Genomic DNA, 24,449 nt, shown 5'->3' on the forward strand with positions numbered 1-24,449 from the left:
AATGGATCCAAAAAGGTGGGGTGCAGCAGTTGTGATACTTCTGTCATAAGAGTCTGCCATGCCATCCTTCCATCTTCCATACAAATCAATCAAGGGTCAAAGAAGTGTCTTTTTCTGATTGAAGACTGTGCCCACAGGGTAGGGCCAGAAAGAAAGCAATATCAAAGAGACCAAATAGCATGCACAAACTACTTCATCTGCAAGAATGGATCTTTGAAAATGATATGCAGAGACATAATCTCTCTAAATACACTCAAATGCAAGACAACCTGGGTTTCAATGTATTTTTCCACACTGTTATCCACAATAAAACTTCTGAAAACATCCCAAAGGTAATATTGAATGATGGCTGCTACTTTATCTGCTGGAAAAGAGCATACAAATGGCTACCTAAAAATTGGTCTGGCAACTGTTTCCTGGGTTACTTTGTCCTGGCCATATGACATGTATATACATTTCCCCGAGGAAAAATCCAAAATATTCGAGGAGTAAAGGCTCCTCATAATCCTGCGGGTAAGGCAGATGCATCCTGGTTCTATCACCATGATCTTGCCCATGTCACTAAAGGGTTAGCATATATGGACCACGGGGACGATGTAATTTCTTGGGCTGGCATGATACCCTCTTATGGGGCTATAAAATCAATTTGGGAGCCTGGAAAACTGTCAAAACTCCTTGAAACCCTGAGCAATGCAACCTTTTCAGCACTAGAACTTGTAACTGATGAGCTGACAGTCCTGAGAGCTGTGGTCCTACAAAACCGTATGGCTCTTGACTTCGTACTTGCAACTAAAGTAGGTACTTGTGCTTTAATCCACGAGGAGTGCTGTACTTTTATCCCTGACAACCGGTACGAGATAACTAGCCATTTGGAGCTGATTCAGAAGGTATCAGAACTGTCGGAGGCCATCTATGCTCTTTGAACCAAAAGGTTACCTTATTATTGCATCAGTGTTCTTGATGGGTTAATTATGTCCATTACAAATATAAACAGTATACAAAGTAAACCAACTCATCTGATTAGTATATCAGTATTTCAGTGTTACTTTCTTGATCAGCAATTTGTGGTATTAATAAAACAATATTCTAGCCTGGATAATTCTGTTTAGTCTAAAAAAGATTGCTAAGTATAAAAAGTAGCATACAGAACTTGGGGCAACTTATTACAACAATGTACAATTTGGTAATTAGTGCTTAAATATAATCCAGATGCTGTATTGATAGATATTGTATGCCATGGCATGTTATGACAACTCACTGAACAACATATTGCCATATTAAACAAAGATGTGATATTCTAAGCATTGTTGCAGCCAGATTTTTTTATATTGCAAGACCTTAGGTCAGGATGTGCCAGAGAAAGGTAGCTGTGCCATCCTTATCATCAGAACTGTACAGCTCTGTGCACTTGCTGGGTTGTAGTACTATTAATTAACATACCTCAGCTGAATTGTGATGCCTGTTCTGTACTGGTATCAGCTACAAATACATTTATAATTATTGCTTCATGTGCTGTGCAATGCTACTTTCTTAATGAAGAGCTGTACATCAGTTAAAGGGAACATCTTCAAAATATCAGCACTGACCCGGGAATCTGTAAATGGGCTGGTCATCTGAATAGGTGATACTCTTTTTTACTTTTACAAAAATCATAATTATCCTTAAATATTATATAGCCTGATTAGGAATCATTATACACACATTACTCACTTTGGAACATCTGTTAAGTCACATATTACCAATTTGAAAATATAAACTGTGAAAAAAATTACAGATTTAGATACTTTATTTTTTTCTGTACCATATGATTTAAACATTTGAATATATAATGCACTACTCACATCATCAAATACTTTTAAAGTAAACAATTTTAGAAAATGATTACTAACCATGTATATCATATACTTTATATTAGATGTTAAATTGGTAAATCAGCAGTCCTTTTCTCATTAAACCAATAATTCCAAAGCAACTACATTGTGAAGAAAAACTGTAGGTGTACTGCATAAAATATTGATATGAATTAAAATTATTGTAACTTGTAGTTCAATAAAATGTATATATTTTGATTTTCAAATGCTATTACAATGAACATGGCTAAATAATATGTAAAAAGTAAGCTACCAAAATAAAGCAAAATTTCATTGTATAAATGGTTGTTGGTTAAATGTCTTGCATTTTAGGCAGACACATCCCAGACTTCTACTTTCATTATAGCTTTAGCTGCGGAAGACATGGTTGCCTTAACATATATGCCGTTGCAATTAAGTTCCAAACAGCCACCACACTGGTCGACCTTCTGCCTTTTCATGTTGTGGGCTTCATCATTGTACATGTGATTGAAAAGTTCATTATCTGCCACCTTTACTCCATCAAAGATCGCCAATCCATGCCAAATACTATACATTTTGTAGTCAAAGGGATTTGAAAACATAATGGCGATAGTGTGATTATCAAACTGATAAGTCAGGACACCAACACTTCCACAAGCTGTGCCGGCCGTCTTCATGAATGCACATATATCATTGCTATTTCTTCTTATTGTTGGTGCAGGAGGAATAAAGTTGTGGCCACTGGAGGTGTGGTAACTACAAAGGCAAAAAGTAAAAACAGCACGTAAGATACAGATATTCATAGATATGCTAGACAATACGCTTTTCTTTGAGCATTTAACATCTTGTAACTAAACACTAGTCTTGGAATAAAGTGACCAGAAACAGAAAGCCTGCTCCAAGTTTAACTCAAGGAAATTGGAAAAAACAATATTAAGTGTGACACAAATAGCTCCACACTGGTGTGGTATCAGGGTGGGGGAGCCTTCAAAAGTATTGCCTGTGTTCTAGTTTGGGGAAGAAGACTCAAGCTATCATGGAGGGTAGGTGTGGTCATATGGGGGAGCAGTAATTGGGGTAATTTTGAATACAGGGTGATGTTTTAATCCCATTAAATATATAAAGGGCTTGTTGAAGAAGTGGGGAGTAGTACTGCTCCAGTCAATTTAGTTACATATTAAAGATGTTCCACAAACAGAAATAAACAGTAAAAACCGAAATGAATAATAAAATAAATGAAAATCGGCTTGAAATCAACCAGACTTTATTCACAAATAATTCAGTAAGCAGGTAATATGCAGATCATGTAATTCAATTTATATTGCACATACAATTAGAGAATTAAATAAGAGAATGTATGAACAGAAGCGAGCAATAGACATGGGAGATGCAAATAATGCTCTGGGAAAGCATTATAAAATAAGCAATTGTGCTGTGGACTTCAAATTTTTAGTATCAGATGAAGTTAAGGGCCATGATGTTTGACTTTATTAGCCTATTTTTTTGGACGGTGCAGTGGTACAGCAGTCATGTTGTTGCCTCATAGCAAGAAGTTCTCCAATTCGATTCTCAGCTGGGGTGCCTTCTGTGCAGAGTCTGCATGTCCTGCCTGCATTCGTGTGAGTTTCCTCTGGGTGCTCCAGTTTCCCCCCGCATTATAAAGAAATGCATCTGAAGCATTTCTCCACAGACCTCTGCTGAAAATTGGATTAGTTCAAAGTTGGACTTTCCCAGTTAACAAATGTTAAATAAAAATAAAAAAAAAATGTTATGTTCAATGCAGAAGATGAGCTAAGTTGGCTTGAATACTTGTGGCAAGTCAAATTAAATGCATGCTACCCACCTGAACTTAATAGTCGGGAAGATTTTGTACCATATTTGAAGAGGAATGGGTTAAATCATTGATCATATTAGTCATGTGATGTTGATCAATTGGTGCGTTGAGTATTTAAGTGAGCTTTTAGTAGTGTTAATTCGTTCTGAAAAGTCTCATTATCCTAGAGATAAAATGGCTTGCTGACTTATTTGTGAACAGTCGGTTGATTTTAAACATATTAAAGATGTACCAGAACAGGCTTCAGGGGTATTCTCAAAGGGCAAATATAAATCTGGAGGGGAAAAGAGGTAAGGCTACCTATTTTGAAGGGATTTAGGAAGGATTAAAGAAGAGTAACTAAACTGGAAGGGCAAGATTAGAGGTAACTAGCAGAAAACAAAATGTTTATTTAGCCCAATTAGGGAAAGTAGAGAGTGTTTTCATAAAGTCTTTGAAGCATGGGAGGAGATTAGCAGTGATGGTGAAATACAAGCAATTGCAGATGATTATTATAATATAACATTAGATCAAGTAATACAGAGGTTACTTGTTAAGAGGGAACAACATGTTAGGATTTAGAAGACTCTAAAGTATGAGATGGGTAAAAAAGGAGGGATATACATGTGAAGAGATAGGCAAGATCATAGGAGGGACATCGCTTTTTCCATAAGCTATTTATATCTGGAGGGTTAACTGGTTCTGATTTCATATTTTGAGTCCTGTGAGCTGGTTTTGACTGTATTAGGTTAGATTACATTACACTGAAGGCATTTTTTACTTACTAAAGGTTTTTTTTGATGGGATGCTGTTAACCTTGCTGTCTCTAGTTTCAAGGTGAAGTAGATAAAAATAAGTCTGTGTGTTAAAGTATGTTTTGCTCATATTAAAAGATGGTATGAGATTAAATATTAAAATATATATTTATTGTATGCGTTTACTGGGATGGTCTGACTGGGTAGGCAAGCTGCCTATTTCAGAGGCAGCACGGGGAGAAAAGCTCCAAAATGAAAAGATTAAACAGTAAAACAATAATTAATACATTTTAGGTCAATTTAATTTAGATACAATTTGGTAGAGATGTCATACATTGGTACATCTCAGGACAAGAACAAGAAAATGAAAACAGATTTATTACTGATATATAATGCAAGCTTTTCACATAGCTTTATGCAGAAAAAAAATTGCAAAATGCGAGGATGACAATAAACATATGGAGTAATTTGGAAGTATAAAGAGAAGGTAGCCCAGTTTGGGGTTACACCAGGAGGGAGTAGAGAGGCCCAGGAAATGAGGTTGAAAGGCAGCATTTTGGTTATCCCAGGAGATGCGCAAGAGAATATCCAAGTATATTTTAGGTAATCGTTTAAGAGTAGTTTGAAATACTACCTGTTTTCTAAGACAGAGAAAGCTATGAGATTACAGATTTTAGACACAGAGAAGAAATATAGGGGCACTCTAGCACTATTGTTTGATTTAGTTACAATTAGCAGCACCTTGTTGGAGAAGCGCAGTGATCTTCTGGATCTATAGTATTGGAAAATATCACTTAGACTTGGGCATTTTTCTAGGTCATATACGAGTCTGTGTGTTGTCAGGAGCTGTGAAAAGGTTAAACAATGCCTTAACTCCAACCACTGAAGTCACTTTTGATTTAAAATGGTGCCCTTATTTTATTTTTTTTTTTGTTGAGGTTTCTGTATTTTATTTCAGTTCCTGCAATTTTTGTTGGGTTAGTCTAAAATGTTTAATAAGCGGGTTTTATTTCAAAGAGGAGGCAAGATTTAATTTAATCATAGAGGAAGTGAGTTGACTAAGTAAGTTTTTGATGAGGGAGTGAAGCAGTGGATAGTGTCACTTCTCTCGTATATTCAAATGAGACAATGAGGCTGGGTGTTCGTTTAAGCTGCATTATTATACACAAACACATCAGAATCTGTAACTGGACCATTTACTTAAACAAACTGACTACTACTACAAACAGTCTCATTTGTGCATTTACAAACTTACATGCTTTCACTCTGGCTGACTACATAGTACTAATATGCACATGCCCTTGAGCTACAGTGGCTGATAAGGGTCATCATTCACATTCTGATCTACATCCTCCCTCTTTGTTTATTCGGCATGCAATGAAAAACAACAATTGAATATTCATGCACGTTATACAAGCATTTAAACAATCCTCAAGTCCAGGTGGCTGCTTATTTAGGGTTAGGTCTTGATATATGGCCTGACCTTGTTACATAATACTTGGAGGGTCCAAATGGCAGTCCAAAACATGATTTATTGAAACAAAACAACTTATAAATAAATGTAAAACTTTTAATGCTTAACTTGATCACTGCATTTTTGTCTTACTAAGAAACTTCTTCAGAATAGAGCGTACTAAGAACATCCCCGTATTTATATACTACAAAATAGTCCTAATTAAATAATAAATGAATCACATTAAATGCAGTAATGAGGCCATGTCCACAGTACAAAAAACACATAAAAAATCATTAAAATCCAATAAATACATTAATATTAATTGTTCCATGTTATGTTGTTGTCTTTCGGCTTTTCCCGGTTGGGGGTCGCCTCAGCGGAACTCTGGTCCACTAATGATTGGCAGTAGATTTTCACAGTGCTGAGTTGCCAGCTCAATGCCCAACCTTCAATGAAGGCACGCCCATTCACGCATGTCTTTCGGAATGCCACTTGACCCATGGGAAGGATATGCAGACTCCACACAGAAGGCACTCCCCACACACTAGCTGTGAATCGAACGGGAGAACCTCTTGCTGTGAGGCAACAACCCTACCGCTGCACCAATGCAGATTAATTGTTCCATGTTATGAACACTGCAAAAATATTACAAAAATATAAATATAAACTTGGGCGGCACAGTGGTGTAGCGGTTAATGTTGTCGCCTCACAGCAAAAGGTTCTCCGGTTCGATTCTCGGCTGGGGTGCCTTCTGTGTGGAGTTTGCATGTTCTCCCTGTGTTCGCGTGGGTTTCCTCTGGGTACTCCGGTTTCCTCCCACATTCCAAAGACATGCATCTGGAGCATTTCTTCCCGGGCCTCTGCTGAAAACAGGCTCTGTGGAACCTAGTCGGACATTCCCAGTCAACAAATATTAAATAAATAAATAAAATAAATAAATAAAGCTTAACTCCTAAAACTGATATTGTTAAAAATAGTAAAATATATATGTATGTATGGAACCAAATACATTTACTACATAATACTACCATCTAGTGGCCATTGTAATATATTGTCACAATTTTGCTGCCCTTATTTTAAGTACTGGTGCCAGGGAGACGATATCATTTAAACCAGGAGCTTTGTTTACCTAATAAGACAATTTGCCATAACAGCTCTCTATACTCAAGCCAGGTAAAAGGCCAGTTCATCCGTATGAGTAGGATGATTTCAGATGATGATGACTATAGATATGAATGAGAATTTAATGAATATGTTTAGATTAAGGGGGTATCCTGAGGATTTATTAAAATCAGTTTACAATGAAGTGACACAATTTAGATCCACTAAATTTGCACCCATATTGGGCACTGGGGCACATGACATGGACCAGGTTAATAATAATAGGGATGAGATAAACAATATATATGAAGGAGCATTGGTAGCTACTTATGATGGGGATTCTGGTATTGTGAGGAAAACTATTGAAAAGGAATGGGCTAAATTTTCCAGCATTTCAGATTTGAATATTCTGTTTGAGCAACCTTTAAGATGGACATATCAAAATGGTCCCAATATAAAGAATGTTTTAGAAAGTAAACATGTCATGAATAAGGAAGGTAATAATAAGAAAAGGGACACTTTTAAATGTGGAGTTTGTCCGCAATGTTGTTACATTAAAGAAGGAAACAGCTTATATTGAAGCTAGAGATAGATATATTAATAGTAAAGGATACGGTAACTGTAATTCAGTGGGATTAGTCTACATAGCTATGTGTAATAAATATCAGCATTCCACTTGGGAAAAACACAGAGAAAATTAAGGCTAAGGCTGTATAAACATAGGTATGACATTAGGAAAAAGGTACCAACTAATTCCTTATTTAAACATACTTTGATTTGTATGGGGGCTGAGTTTTATTTTTTTATTGTAGAAATTGTAGATTTGGATATTAGAGGTGGAACTTGGGAGATCAGGCTTGAGTATATTGTTTTAGAGGCAAACAAAGCTCCCGATTTAAATCATATGGTCTCCCTGGCACCAGTATTTAAATTAAGGGCAGCAAAATTGTGACAATATATTATAATGGCCACTAGAAGGTAGTATTATGTAGTAAATGGATTTGGTTCCATACATACATACATATATATTTTATTATTTTTAACAATATCAGTTTTAGGAATTAAACTTTATATTTATATTTTTGTAAAATTTTTGTAGTGTTCATAACATGGAGCAATTAATATTAATGTATTTATTGGATTTTAATGATTTTTTTTATGTGTTTTTTGTACTGTGGACATGGCCTCATTACTGCATTTAATGTGATTGGTTTATTATTTAATTATGAGTATTTTGTAGTATATAAATATGGGGATGTTCTTAGTACGCTCTGTTCTGAAGAAGTTTCTTAGTAAGATGAAAACACGGTGATCAAGTTAAGCGTTAAAAGTTTTGCATTTATTTATATGTTGTTTTGTTTTCAATAAATCGTGGTTTGGATTGTCATTTGGACCTTTCGAGTGTGCTTTTTTTGGTTTGGATCCTTGCACACTTTCCACTTTGTTTTTTGCTTGTTAAATAATAGTTAGAACTGGGTTTAGCAACAGGGACAGTCACTGGGAAATGATCTTTGATAGGTTCTTCAGGGAACTGTTTAGGAACAGGAGTAGAAAGTACAACGTTCTCTGGAACAGGAACACTTGTCGATATACTCTGGGAATCAGAGTCTCCATTATGATCAGGATACTTTAACACTGGCTCGGATACTGGCAATAAATGCTTCCAATTCCGCTTCTTAAATTCCATTCCTTCTGACTGGACAAGATAGAATCTTGGTTCCTCACATAGATGTTTCACAAGTCCTACTTCATCAAAAACTTTTGTTATCTGCACCCTCATCACATCAACTTCCTTCAATGGGTTAAGAGGTTTGCTGGTTCTGTCATAAGATTTTAGAGACAAATTTTTCTTTAGGAGTTAAGCTTTCACTGCTTTGTTGCTTTTAGCACTTAGAATCAACAATTTCTTACTGACTGGTAGAGTAGTTCTGGTTTGTCTGGACATCAATCTCTGAGCAAGTGAGCCAAGTAAATTGTCTCCAGAAATATTTCTGAGATTAAGCAAATTAAGTAAAACATCGGTATTGTTGCTCTTGGATTTCTCCAGCAATTGTTTTGCACTTTGAACTGCATGTTCAGCCAAGCCATTAGATTGTGGGTATTCAGTACTACTAGTAACATGAACAAGGCCCCTTGTTTCAGCAAATCTTTTGAACTGCTGAATTGTAAACTGTGCACCATTGTCAGAAACGTCTTTCTGTGGACTACCGTAGATAGAAAAATGTCACTTCAATTTCACAATGACAGTACTGGATGTTAGGTTAGGAAGTAGGTCAATCTCAAACCAATTTGAATAAAAGTCTCCTAATACTAAGTAATGCTGACCATTCCATTTGAAAATATATGTAGCTACTGTCAACCATAATCATTCCGGAATCTGGTTTAGCTGAAGTGGTTCTTTTTGTTGATGCTGTTTAGTACTATTACAAATTGAACAAGCTAGGATTTCCTTCTCAGTATCTTTTGACACAGAAGGCCAAACACTATTCCTCCAGACCTTCTTTAGTCGAATCAGCTCCTGGGTGATGACAATGTAAGATTTTGATATATTCTTGTTGTAAGGATTTTGGAATTACCACCTTTGGGCCATTCATGATGATACCATCTTCCATCAAAATCTTGTCTCTATAAGGAAAATACTTTGTACGTTTAGTGGTAAACAAGAATGTTTTGCAGGCCATCCTTGACTGATAAAGTGGTTCAGTTTCTGGAGAACTGGATGTGAAGCTATGTGATTTCTAAGCTCATCAAGACATTTGGAAGACAAATTTCTCACTTCCACAACTTCAAAATCAGCTTTCTCATTTTCATGCTGTTCAGTTGTTTTTTCTGGGCAATCTGGACAAAGTATCAGCAAGATAAAAAAATGTGCCTTTTGTGTAGACAATATTGAAATAGTACTTTTGTCATTTTAACATCATGTGCTACAATTGTGCTGGGGCTGTGTACATTGGCTTTTTCAAAATAGTCACTACAGGTTGGTGATCAGTCTCTTTTCATAGGTTCATAGATTAGTACTAGGCTAACTGCCCTTGCAAGCCATTTTAAGCCTAGCCAATTATGCCCTGTGAGACTCAAACTCTGTACCTTGTGTTTGTAAGGCAAACACCTTAACCATTAGGCCACCCTCCAAACCCTCTTTTTGGATAGATCTACCATAAATACAAATACTGAACTTCGAACATGCAAACACAACTGCCCAAAGCTCTTTTTCAGTTTGTGCATACTGCATATTTATTTGGGTTAGAGTTCTCGATGCATAGACTACTGGTATGCCTTCTTGGACAATTGCAGCTCCAAGATCATACTGAGAAGCATCACAGGAAAGAGTTGCAGGTTTGTGAACATCATAATATCTCAATGTGGGTGGACTGGCAATTTTCAGTTTCAGGACATCAAATGATGTTTGATGTTGTTCCAACCAGGACCAAGTTACATATTCGCATGAGGAACAATGTATTTACATTGAGGATTTGGCAAAATGGGGGAAAACTTTTAAGCTGGGGGAGCACTCGAAGCGTTTTGGTGCTTACATTATCTATTAAACTTTGTTTGCCTTGGATTTGGTTGCTGGCGCTTGTTTTTGTGGTTTTCGCGTGGGTTTCCTCTGGGTACTCTGGTTTCCTCCCACATTCCAAAGACATGCATCTGGAGCATTTCTCCCTGGGCCTCCGCTGAAAACAGGCTCTGTGGAACCTAGTCGGACATTCCCGGTCAACAAATGTTAAATAAATAAATAAAATAAATAAATAAAGCTTAACTCCTGAAACTGATATTGTTAAAAATAGTAAAATATATATGTATGTATGGAACCAAATACATTTACTACATAATACTACCATCTAGTGGCCATTGTAATATATTGTCACAATTTTGCTGCCCTTATTTTAAGTACTGGTGCCAGGGAGACGATATCATTTAAACCAGGAGCTTTGTTTACCTATAAGACAATTTGCCAATAACAGCTCTCTATACTCAAGCCAGGTAAAAGGCCAGTTCGTCCGTATGAGTAGGATGATTTCAGATGATGATGACTATAGATATGAATGAGAATTTAATGAATATGTTTAGATTAAGGGGGTATCCTGAGGATTTATTAAAATCAGTTTACAATGAAGTGACACAATTTAGATCCACTAAATTTGCACCCATATTGGGCACTGGGGCACATGACATGGACCAGGTTAGTAATAATAGGGATGCGATAAACAATATATATGAAGGAGCACTGGTAGCTACTTATGATGGGGATTCTGGTATTGTGAGGAAAACTATTGAAAAGGAATGGGCTAAATTTTCCAGCATTTCAGATTTGAATATTCTGTTTGAGCAACCTTTAAGATGGACATATCAAAACGGTCCCAATATAAAGAATGTTTTAGAAAGTAAACGTGTCATGAATAAAGAAGGTAATAATAAGAAAAGGGACACTTTTAAATGTGGAGTTTGTCCGCAATGTTGTTACATTAAAGGAGGAAACAGCTTATATTGAAGCTAGAGATAGATATATTAATAGTAAAGGATACGGTAACTGTAATTCAGCGGGATTAGTCTACATAGCTATGTGTAATAAATGTCAGCATTCTACTTGGGAAAAACACAGAGAAAATGAAGGCTAAGGCTGTATAAACATAGGTATGACATTAGGAAAAAGGTACCAACTAATGCCTTATTTAAACATACTTTGATTTGTATGGGGGCTGAGTTTTATTTTTTTATTGTAGAAATTGTAGATTTGGATATTAGAGGTGGAACTTGGGAGATCAGGCTTGAGTATATTGTTTTAGAGGCAAACAAAGCTCCCGGTTTAAATCATATGGTCTCCCTGGCACCAGTATTTAAATTAAGGGCAGCAAAATTGCGACAATATATTATAATGGCCACTAGAGGGTAGTATTATGTAGTAAATGGATTTGGTTCCATACATACATATATATTTTATCATTTTTAACAATATCAATTTTAAGAGTTAAGCTTTATATTTATATTTTTTTGTAATGTTATAACATGGAGCAATTTTTATTAATATAGTTATTGGATTTTAATGATTTTTATGTGCTTTTTGTATTATAGACATGGCTTCATTACTGCAATGTGATTGGTTTATTATTTAATTAGGAGTATTTTGTAGTATATAAATATGGGGATGTTCTTAGTACACTCTGTTCTGAAGAAGTTTCTTAGTAAGATGAAAACACGGTGATCAAGTTAAGCATTAAAAGTTTTGCATTTATTTATATGTTGTTTTGTTTTCAATAAATCGTGGTTTGGATTGTCATTTGGACCTTTCGAGTGTGCTTTTTTTGGTTTGGATCCTTGCACACTTTCCACTTTGTTTTTTGCTTGTTAAATAATAGTTAGAACTGGGTTTAGCAACAGGGACAGTCACTGGGAAATGATCTTTGATAGTTTCTTCAGGGAACTGTTTAGGAACAGGAGTAGAAAGTACAACGTTCTCTGGAACAGGAACACTTGTCGATATACTCTGGGAATCAGAGTCTCCATTATGATCAGGATACTGTAACACTGGCTAGGATACTGGCAATAAATGTTTCCAATTCTGCTTAAATTCCATTCCTTCTGACTGGACAAGATATAATCTTGGTTCCTCACATAGATGTTTCACAAGTCCTACTCCATCAAAAACTTTTGTTATCTGTACCCTCACCACATCTCCTTCCTTCAATGGGTTAAGAGGTTTGCTGGTTCTGTCATAATAAGATTTTAGAGACAAATTTTTCTTTAGGAGTTAAGCTTTCACTGCTTTGTTGCTTTTAGCACTTAGAATCAACAATTTCTTACTGACTGGTAGAGTAGTTCTGGTTTGTCTGGACATCAATCTCTGAGCAAGTGAGCCAAGTAAATTGTCTCCAGAAATATTTCTGAGATTAAGCAAATTAAGTAAAACATCGGTATTGTTGCTCTTGGATTTCTCCAGCAATTGTTTTGCACTTTGAACTGCATGTTCAGCCAAGCCATTAGATTGTGGGTATTCAGGACTACTAGTAACATGAACAAGGCCCCTTGTTTCAGCAAATCTTTTGAACTGCTGAATTGTAAACTGTACACCATTGTCAGAAACGACTTTCTGTGGACTACCATAGATAGAAAAATGTCACTTCAATTTCACAATGACAGTACTGGATGTTAGGTTAGGAAGTAGGTCAATCTCAAACCAATTTGAATAAAAGTCTCCTAATACTAAGTAATGCTGACCATTCCATTTGAAAATATATGTAGCTACTGTCAGCCATAATCATTCCGGAATCTGGTTTAGCTGAAGTGGTTCTTTTTGTTGATGCTGTTTAGTACTATTACAAATTGAACAAGCTAGGATTTCCTTCTCAGTATCTTTTGACACAGAAGGCCAAACACTATTCCTCCAGACCTTCTTTAGTCGAATCAGCTCCTGGGTGATGACAATGTAAGATTTTGATATATTCTTGTTGTAAGGATTTTGGAATTACCACCTTTGGGCCATTCATGATGATACCATCTTCCATCAAAATCTTGTCTCTATAAGGAAAATACTTTGTACGTTTAGTGGTAAACAAGAATGTTTTGCAGGCCATCCTTGACTGATAAAGTGGTTCAGTTTCTGGAGAACTGGATGTGAAGCTATGTGATTTCTAAGCTCATCAAGACATTTGGAAGAAAAATTTCTCACTTCCATAACTTCAAAATCAGCTTTCTCATTTTCATGCTGTTCAGTTGTTTTTTCTGGGCAATCTGGACAAAGTATCAGCAAGATAAAAAAATGTGCCTTTTGTGTAGACAATATTGAAACAGTACTTTTGTCATTTTAACATCATGTGCTACAATTGTGCTGGGGCTGTGTACATTGGCTTTTTCAAAATAGTCACTACAGGTTGGTGATCAGTCTCTTTTCATAGGTTCATAGATTAGTACTAGGCTAACTGCCCTTGCAAGCCATTTTAAGCCTAGCCAATTATGCCCTGTGAGACTCAAACCCTGTACCTTGTGTTTGTAAGGCAAACACCTTAACCATTAGGCCACCCTCCAAACCCTCTTTTTGGATAGATCTACCATAAATACAAATACTGAACTTCGAACATGCAAACACAACTGCCCAAAGCTCTATTTCAGTTTGTGCATACTGCATATTTATTTGGGTTAGAGTTCTCGATGCATAGACTACTGGTATGCCTTCTTGGACAATTGCAGCACCAAAGATCATACTGAGAAGCATCACAGGAAAGAGTTGCAGGTTTGTGAACATCATAATATCTCAATGTGGGTGGACTGGCAATTTTCTGTTTCAGGACATCAAATGATGTTTGATGTTGTTCCAACCAGGACCAAGTTACATATTCGCATGTCAGTTCACATAACGGTGCTGAAAGCTCACTTAAATTGTGGATAAACTTGCCTAAATAGGTGTTCATATCAATAAGACATTGTGACATCATCTGGAATAGGCATTTCAAGAACTGCAGGTTGCTTGGATGGATCTGGTTGTAAGCCAGAACTGCTAAACAAATGACCCACATAAGTAACTTCTTTCAGCCTGAATTTACATTTCTCAGGATGCAGTTTAAGACTCAGTTTATGATGACCACAATGTAGAACTTTTCTGAGGTTTCTAACATGTTTGACTTTATTATTGCTCTCTACAATAATATCATTGACTATAATAACATATGAATAACCAGAAAAAAAATTGTTCCATTGCATGTTGAAAGACTTCACTGGCAGACTTTATTCCAAATGGCATTATCAAAAATCTGTACCTTCCAAGTGGTGTACTGAAAGTGGTTAGCAATGAAGATTTTTGATCAAACAAAATTTACCAAAATTATGTTTTTGCATCTAAGACAGAAAAAACAGTGGCATTTGGCATAAGAGCAGCTACTACTTCAACTGTACACATCGGATGATGAGGTCACTTTAGTGCTTTGTTTAAATCTCTTGGATCAATACATATTCGACTATCATCTGAGCTTTTCTTATGAGCTACAACCATAAATAACAACCATTCAGTTGGTTCTTCTACTGGAGCAATTACCCCTAAATGCACCATTCTGTCTAGTTTTGCTTTTACTTTGCTCTGCATTGCTACTGAAACTTTCTGTGCTGGTCTGACAACTGGGCTTACTTCATGGTTTAACTTCATAGAATATATAACTGGAAGTTTGCTAAGCTCATCACTGAAAATATCAGCATATTCAGAAAAAATATTATAGGTTCATAGGTTGGTACTAGGCTATCGGCCCTAGGGCCCATACAAGGCTAGCCATAACAATTCCCTGGATATTTCTTCCAACAATATTTACTTCTCTGGACCTTTGTCTAGCAGGGTGACTGACATGATCCCTGGGGTGAATTTCCTATCTCCCATCCAATCATTAAGGTTCCTTTTGAAGAGGGCCAATGAGGTGTTCTGCTTGACATGTATGGGCAGTCTATTCCAGAGTATGGGGAGTCTCTGGGTCAGGAACCTATCCCTCCAGCATGTTTTGTTCATTGTGATGACAAGGTTTAGATTCCTGGAGTGTGTGGCTCTGAGGGATTGGGATTTCTTTAAGTGCAGCATGTCCAACAGCTCAGGGTTTGACATGGCCTTGTATGTTAAGCAAAGATCGCCTCTGAGTAGATGATATGCCACAGAGTATAGCTGGAGTTTTTTTAGACGGTCAGCATATGGCATCTGCTTTAGGCCTGTGATTCTTTTAGTGAGGTATTTCTGTGGCCTTTCCAGCTGTTGCAGATGTCTTCTGAGGTACATACCAAACTGGGCATTATACTCTATAATGGGTCTAATGAGGGATGAGTACAGTGGGACAATGACCTCCTTTTTTTTGGATGAAAAGCCCTTAGTGATGAGGTGTGCCACATAGAAGGATTTCTTGACTGTTATGGCGATGTGGTTATCGAAAGTGAGACCACTGTCCACCTGTGTCCCTAAGTCTCTCATTACACTTTCGATGTTTAGTGTCCTGCCACCTATGTGGTGATTCATGGGCACATGTTTTTTTCCAAAGGGGATAACTATACATTTCTTGGCATTAAGCTTGAGCCCATGGCTCTGGCACCAGACATATGTTTCTATAAGGCCCTTTTGTAGAATATCCACATAATTTGGGGATTCAATAATGGCTCTGTCTAAAACCTTCATTGTTACTCATGCTTACATGGTGGGTTTCTTTATTAAGTGAGACCAGTCCCATTTTCAAACTATCTTTGAGGCCTAACAATGACTGCACATGTTTTCTGAGTATGTAAAACTGAAGGTCATAGCTGTTTCCAGCAGAATAGCACTGCTGAGTCTTTGGTTGGAATATCTTCACCACCATAAGCAACTAGTTTCTCACACTTTGCTAAATCAAGTTTTTCACCAGCTTTTACTTTAGCAACCATTTCTGCTCACATAACATTACACTGTAATCCAGTATTAACTTTAAACTCTACAGGTTTCCCTTTAATCAGTACAGTACAAAATATTTTGCTCTTTGCCAACAAATTATAATCTATGTGTTAACTGTTCCAACAATCACAGAGACATTATCAAGATAAAAAGTTTGCTTGCAGCTCTCTATATGATCTACTTGCTTCTTCAGACACTCTAAAGAATGTACTGCTTTAGACTTGCAAAGCCTTTTGAAATAATTCCACTTTTTACATTTGTGACATTACTGACCAAAAGCTAAGCACTTTTCTCATTTAGGTTCATGACTGGCTCCACAATTAAGACAGTTGACACTGAGGTGTGCCACGGGTTTTGCTATGGGTTTTGCTGTAGGTGCCCTGGATTTTACGGTGGATGCCACACCCTTCGGCTTATATCTCTTTTTCATTTCAACTTCAAGCTGCACACTATCAACATTTGTACTGGAAGATTCTGCAGGCATGTTTTTCTCATTAGTAATCATATCTGTGTGCTTTTCTGTAAGCTCATGTATTTGACAAATCTCTATGGCTTTGCACAAAGTTAAATCACTATTTTGAAGCAAAATCTTTCTCACTGCATCATTATTAACACCACACACAAGCCAGTCTTTTATGACCTCATCTCTTAGATCACCAGATCTGCATGTTTTTGCTTTATTTCTCAAGGTACTTATATATGCTGCAAAACTTTCACCAGGCTTTTGATTTCTTGTGTAAAATATGTGCCTTTCCATTGTAATATTTATTTGAGGGTTGCACATTCACATTTCTCTAAATCTACATTTTAAGCAATCAGGGGCTTCTCGCATTCCAGCCTGTACCACAATATGGCAGTCTCCCCCCTCCCACATATACATAGCAGGTGCCTACATAAATAAATGTTCTCTCTCAATGGCTTCTGAACCAGCTAAATTGAGGAGTATAAATGCCTTTGTACGTGCATCTTTATCAGAAAATGCAGGCTGCATGAACATATCATATTCATGCTCAAACACTCTCCAATTTTCACCAATATTATTATCAAACACCAGTGGTTCAGGTCTGTGAAATCCCTCTGCCATAACAAAATATGTTTAAACACACACCAGGTACTTGTAATTATATTCAACTGTGCAACAATCCCCTTGAAATTACTGTGCTGTAATACTGCACACACTGCAAACTCTTTGCACACTTCGGACACCTTGAATAGCTCTAGTTAATGTGAAAAAAGTAATATATTGTGAAAAAATACAGCCATTTTCTCTTTTTCATACATTTTATGTGATTCAGAAATTGTTTTAAACATTTTTGTAATTATCTGAATGCTTTTATCAACATGTCACAGTTTTAGACATGTTGTTTATTCAGTAATTAATTCTGAATGTTTTGAATGCTATGCCTTATATTTGTCAACTGAAAATAATTTAAACAAGTTTAAGAACCTGGGGATGATTGTTGACCTGTTTGTAAGCTGTTTGGGAGTCATTTGAGACACTTCTGTATATTCATCTAATTACAACTTTGCTCCTTATGGTTTTAAGACGTTTTAACTTCAGATCCCACTTCTGACACAGTGTCACTTGCCTTGTGTATTCAAATGAGACAATGAGGCTGGGTGTTCATTTAAGTTCCTTTATTATGCACAAATACATCAGCATCTGTAACTGGAACATTTATTTAAATGAACTAACTAATTGACTACTACTACAAACACTCTCACATGTGTGTCTCCAAACATACATACCTTCACTCTGGCTGAGTACACAAAATGGCACTCTGCCTGCACGTGCTCAGTACTTATATGCACATGTACTTCAGCTACAGTGGCTGATAAGGATCATCATTCACACTCTGATCTACAGATAGGATCCAAGAGAAAGAGATTAAAGGTAGCTATAATTTTGAACATGTGCTTCTGGTGCTTATTAAGATTTGGACAGGGAGGAAAGATGATACCAGGATGGAGATGAGCTGATTGTATGTGAAGGATAAAGATTATCAGTAGATGCTGAAGGAAAAACTGAAGATAAATAACTGTAAAACATAGAAGAGAGGGTTAAATTGAGGAAACTGTGATGGCATTAAGACAGCTTTGATGGTAAGACTAATGGGGCATAATGGGTGAAAAGGTGCACCTAGGCAGGGCAGATGAGATATGGAATATTAGGAACACTTTACTGGTAATGGTCACTGGTGGGGTAAAAAAAACAGAGTAGAAGCATATGAAAGACAAAAGGGTCCTCAGAGATTAGCTGACATTTAAGGACCAGCTGTCAGCTGTAATAAAATGAATTTGCTTTCATTTGAGGAATATCACCAGGAGCTCTGTTTTTCATTCATGCTTGGGTCTCTGTTCACCTTGACTGTTTTAATTCCCTTTTGCTTTGTTTTTTTTTTCACTAACACTGTTCAACTACACCTAATACTAAACTCAGTGGCTTGGTTTCTTACTGGTACATCTCCTTACCAGTACATTTACTCCTATTTTGCAGATGTTGCATTTGGTTCCTATCTGATTTCACTTAATATTCAAAGTCTTTCTGGTGTTTTCTCTATCAGTGAATGGCTTGGGTTCCTCTTACCTTATGGAGTTTTAATATTTTCTTATTGTTCACTTTGGCTGCTGTGATAGACAATCCAGGTATTGCTAATATATCTGCTCTCAAACCTATAAACATCCTTGCCTTTGAAATCTAGTATGTCAGTGACTTCAGGAATGTTCTTCCTCAGCCTGTTTTACCAGTTCCCTAAAACCTATTTATTTAACCTAAAAGTCAGCAAAAACTCAGCTGTACAGTTTTTTTGCACTGCTTTAATGACCTTCTTGCTTGTATTGTATGTCTGTTAGTTAATTTTATTTTGTTAAGGGCTTAGATATTCTATAAGCCAAAATGGATCCCGTGAAGAGGTAGACTGAAGGTGCCTGCCTTCCTAGGCGGCATGGACCTTCTAGCATAATGAACCCTGTTTGGTAACACTCCAGTGCTTTGCAAACATATCCTCAATAACCAATTATCTTGTACCCTCATTCACTTTATCAAGATTGGCAGTACCTCAAAGTGCCAGCTATTAATCCAACATCTGTCTGCATTGTTACATTTTGAATCTAAGCTCTCATGGTGAAAATAAATTCCACTGCCAATTTCTAGTCATCCAGAGTGGGGACCAGTGGAGTGCAGTGTTCTTCACTTAATTGACTGTGTATGAGATGAATCAATATTTTTTTATTCATTTATTTTTATTTGGCATTTCTTTACTTGAAAAGTCTGACTGGGCCTAAATCCCATTTTTAGTGGAGGCCTAGGGAAAATATCTCTAAAAAGAGTAGCAGCTCCAGGGATAACGCCAATAATAGCGGCTCAGTAAAAAAGCTTCTTTTATTGACACAAAAAACCAAGGTTTTTTGTGTCAATAAAAGAAGCTTTTTTACTGAGCGTTTACCTTCATTGGAACTTGGATATTTATTGGCGTTATCCCTGGAGCTGCTACTCTTTTTGGTTTGTTTGTTACAGCTTCCCTCAGGTTTGTGGTTGTTAAAATATCTCTAACATACATAGTTCAATTAATAAACTACATAGTATTATCACATGAAGTGTAGTAACAAGTACTAGAATCAACATACAGTATAAATCAAGTCAGTATTCTACATGATTCTGGTAGATCTTATGTTGAGAGTAAACATATTCATATTTAAAATTAAATTCTTGTTCATTTGGACACCATCTACACTAAGCTTTTCAGTTTGCTCCTCCACTAATGAAAGCATGGTTATGTTATTAGCATTTTACATGGATATTGAACAAACATAGAAAACAAGTGATACAGGCTCACTATTGAAAGGTCAGCACTTGAAATGAGAACTGCCGAAAATCTGACAAGTACCAAAAACTCAGAATCTCAAAAAATTGCTCTTTTCTTTAAAACTTCTTTTTGTAGGGTGGCAAGCTCCCCTACCCCCACCCTACCCTCACCCCACCCCAAACTTATATATACCAACTCCAAGATCACCATACTTCAAAGAAAATTGTATATTATTTTGGACATTCAGTCTCTGTATTTCAGGACTTGGTCAAGTCGGTCCTTTCATTTCAAATGGTTACAACCTCTCCAGCTCAAAGTCAGTTATTTATACTATATTCTCTTTTTAAGTGTAAGAGTACTTATTAAATACTTACAACAAAAAGGATGGAAAACTTAAAATTCATTGCTCACTTTCTGAAGCAACCTTGTTTTACAATTAAATTAACAAATACATTTATTTACAGTTATAGCTCTCATTTGTAGCTCTCATTTATAGTTGCAAGTGATTTTGCAAAAAAAAAAAAAAATGGTACGTGTCCAATTTTTTAGTTTCACTATTTAATCAGGTTTTTCTCTATAACCATACCTATGACAGGATATCATTGTAGGCCTTTGGAAGTGATTTACATACAGTTGCAGGGCATTCTTGTTAGGAAAAAAAAATAACTTAACTAGTCTAAAAGCACAACTTTTTACTTACATTGTGGTTTCAATAATACATTATAACATGTTCATTTTTAATCTAAAGTGTTCTAACTGCAAGACCTAGTTGGCGACTTACCTTTCTTGAGAAGTAAGGAACTGATACAGGAATAGTCAGTGTGGAAATACTGAAACCTACACATTCATTTAAGTAATGAGACACCGTGGGTTCACCCTTTCATGATATCATGATAAGAGTTTTCAACTCAAAGTAAAAGTTCAGGGACTATACTTATCAATGAAATAAAATGCAAAAATTGCATCAACAACTGTATTATTTAGTGTTATATATGACAAGGAGGTTATGGTCAAATACAAATGCTTATTGCTTAAACTTGCTTCAGAAAGTAACCAATTTACTTTAATGACTCTAATTTAAATTTCTAGGAAAGGCGTTATCCTGCCCGCTTAAAGACAAAGACATTATTCTCATACATACTTTGTTTGTTTTTACATTTTGATATATATATATATATATATATATATATATATATATATATATATATATACACACACATAGAGAGAGAGAGATAGATATAGATATAGATATAGATAGATATACATACAAATATTTCAAGCACAAGCATTAGTGTCCTTCTAGCGTGCCAATATACCAAAACAGTTGTTCCCATAATACGAGTCTAGGCTAACATAAAAAAAAAAATAAAATAACTAAACTAATGCTTGGTTTAATGTAATTTGGTACTCCATTCCTTGCATCAGCTGCTCACTCAGAGAACCAATTAATACACTTCTCATTCCTATAGAATCTTCTACATAGGTTGTCTGATGATTCTCTACAACATTTTGATAACCCCATAATAAATGTTAATCAGTTGTGTTTTTATGGTGTTATTTAACATCTATTTTTTTTTTTTTTTTATTTCAACATGTTTTAATGTGACCTCTTCACTCACAATCAGAATATTACTGCTTGGTTGTTTTTATTTATTTTATTAATGTTTGATGCCATGCATTTTTCTAAACACTCTCAGAGGGAATTGTCTCTAAATGCCCTATATATATCTGAATAAGATCTCTTCTTAAATATCTATATGAGATGCTGTACAAGTTCAGATATTTTAGTCTATCGTGATAACTTACATTTTCAGAACCATGGATGCCCTTGTTAAAAAACATAGGCGATAAACAGTGTAATTTTACTATTACTCCATACAGACATATGAAAAAAAAATAGGCAGAGTTAACAGTCCGTACTCTGTCTAACTTAAATAAAGATTCACAAAGACAGGTTAATAATGTGTACCCTCATTTTCAGAATAATGTACAGGTTTGAAATATATCACTCATACATCAGAACTTAGACTTAAAGACTCTAAAGACCATGAATCTAGGTAATATGGAAATTAAATCATAAAGTTGACAGACTTCAAGCCTAGTGGTCAAAATTAAAATTGTAAGTTTATTCACAAGATAAAGAAAAACAATTGCCTGGTTATAATTAATTCATAAAGTTAAGAGACTTCAATCAGAATAAGTCATAAAGGCTCAAGTGACACCTAGTGGTCAACATTCAAAATTGCAGGTTTATTTACCAAATAAAAAATATATATTTTCAGATTATGAGGCAGGTAGCATAAAGCTGTGCACAGTAGTTAGCAATACAAATATAAGGTAACTTCAAAAGTAGGTCCCTGTAGACTTTCGTCATGGACCTCGCAGGCAACTGTTAGAATAGGGACCTCCATTTTAAAGTAGTTATTATGCATTATACAGACTAAAAGGTAAAATATGTAGTGTCAGACATCTATGCATTCAGTTTCAGAGAAAGACAGTTTATTAAAAAGGAAAGATATGCATGAAATGTGTATAAAATACAGAAATACAGAATGTTCTTTTCTCATGGGAAAGATACAGTCTTGCCAGGTACAGAATGCTCCTTAATGGAATGTTAAATAAAGCACATACGAGACAAGGCCTGAGACCAAGTTTAGGGAGAGTGAATGTGGTTTAAAAAGGAATATCACTGGACTGAAGCAATATAATATATTGTGCTCAGGCTAGCAGTTCAGTTCATTCAATCAGTCATTACAGAGAAGATTAAGCTACAATACAGACACTGGAGCCTGACTACAGAAGACAGGTCAAATAAAGACTATTTTAGTTTATGTTGTTCAGGACAATTAGAATATGATGTGCAGTAACTTTTGATACTAATCAGCACCCCAGCATTTCTATAGATTGTTATTGTTTATCAGCACTGTTAATGAAGACAGTATTGAGATATTGTGAACATCTTATAAAGCCTTATTAAATGACCTACAGTGTTTGAGGAATACATTCTGAAAAGTACACAAGACTTGGCCCATAAAGGAGAGACTGGCACCTGTTCAGCACAAGTATGGGTAATTAACAAACAAAGACTTTCATTTCAGTCGCATTTCAATTGTTTCCAGTTAATTCCAGTATACTACAGTCTTAGTTCTTATAAATGTAATTAACAAACAATGACTTCATCACTTCTTATTTCCTGGACCTTATAAATCTTTCTATACAGCCTTAAAGGTCTATAACTATCATTAACCAAATGGTTGGTATGTTTCCCCAGGTCCTTAAATGAATCTACTGTTTCAATCCTTGTGAGGTGTAGTACATATTCACCTTTAAATGTATGTCTCCCAAATCTCATGTGCTTAGTTTTTGATGTATTTATCAGCATATTACTCTCCTGTGCCCAAATGGTCACTTTAGTCAAGTTGTTTTGCAGACATGCAATATCTGTAACATACGTAATCAGTTTACCCAACTTCAAGTCATCTGCATATAGACTTTTGAAGAGCTCAGATGAAAAATCTAGATCTGAAAAATGCAGTCTAAAGAAGTATAAACCTGGGACAGAGCCTTGTGGGACACTCTGGCTGTAACCATGAATTTCACCTTGTGTATGATACTTGCTATGTCCTATTTTAAATCCATGCAACTGTCCATCTTATTAAGTGTACATTGATACCTAGTTCTAATTTGTTGATCAGCATTTTGTATATGATCCTGTCAAATGCTGAAGTTAAATTTATATAAATTACATCACAGCACATTTGTTTCATTCATAGCTGTTATTATATTGTTATAGAACATCATGTTGCGGGTGGTAATAGACGTATTTTCAACATATGCTTGCTGATATATGGTTTCAAGTCCCAACCTATCCAGTTCTGACAATAACTTATCCAGTATTACCTTCTCCATTATTTTCCACAACATGAAAGTAGGCTTAAGGATCTATATGATTCTGGGTTTGTCCTACTCCCCTTTCCCTTGAAGACAGGTTTAATAAGTGCATGTCTCCAATCTTGAGGAATCTCCCCATAGTTATATGACCTAGTGAATGACAGATGTGATGGCAGTGTAAGTTCTTGCTGAAGTGTCACATAATGGACTCCTTGTGTACATCGTTGTTTCTGCGCACCCTTCTGGACAATATTCAGTGAGCCGTCAGAGTTTCAGTACGTTGTAGCCTTCAGTATGTTTGTTCTCACCAGGAATATATAATTTACAGCTCATTCCCACTGATGCCATATTTCAACACAAATGTTATTTATTTTATTTATTTATTTTACATTTGTTGACCGGGCTAGTCC

At 35.9% G+C, this 24,449-nt stretch overlaps 1 protein-coding gene across 2 annotated transcripts in view; it reads right to left on the reverse strand.

The window, feature by feature from the left end:
* Nucleotides 1-1,764: 1,764 nt before the first annotated feature.
* Nucleotides 1,765-24,449, reverse strand: part of LOC122795767 (DELTA-thalatoxin-Avl1a-like) — a 93,532-nt gene continuing 70,847 nt past the window's right edge. For both annotated transcript variants that reach the window (XM_044064089.1, XM_044064088.1), the window contains one exon: nucleotides 1,765-2,588. In XM_044064089.1, coding sequence (XP_043920024.1) covers nucleotides 2,180-2,588 — 409 coding nt within the window. In that variant the 3' untranslated portion in view covers nucleotides 1,765-2,179. The remainder of the gene's footprint in view (nucleotides 2,589-24,449) is intronic.

Source organism: Protopterus annectens, chromosome 2.part2 (assembly GCF_019279795.1).
Source record: "Protopterus annectens isolate FY-2018-M chromosome 2.part2, PAN1.0, whole genome shotgun sequence".
NCBI lineage: Eukaryota > Metazoa > Chordata > Ceratodontiformes > Protopteridae > Protopterus > Protopterus annectens.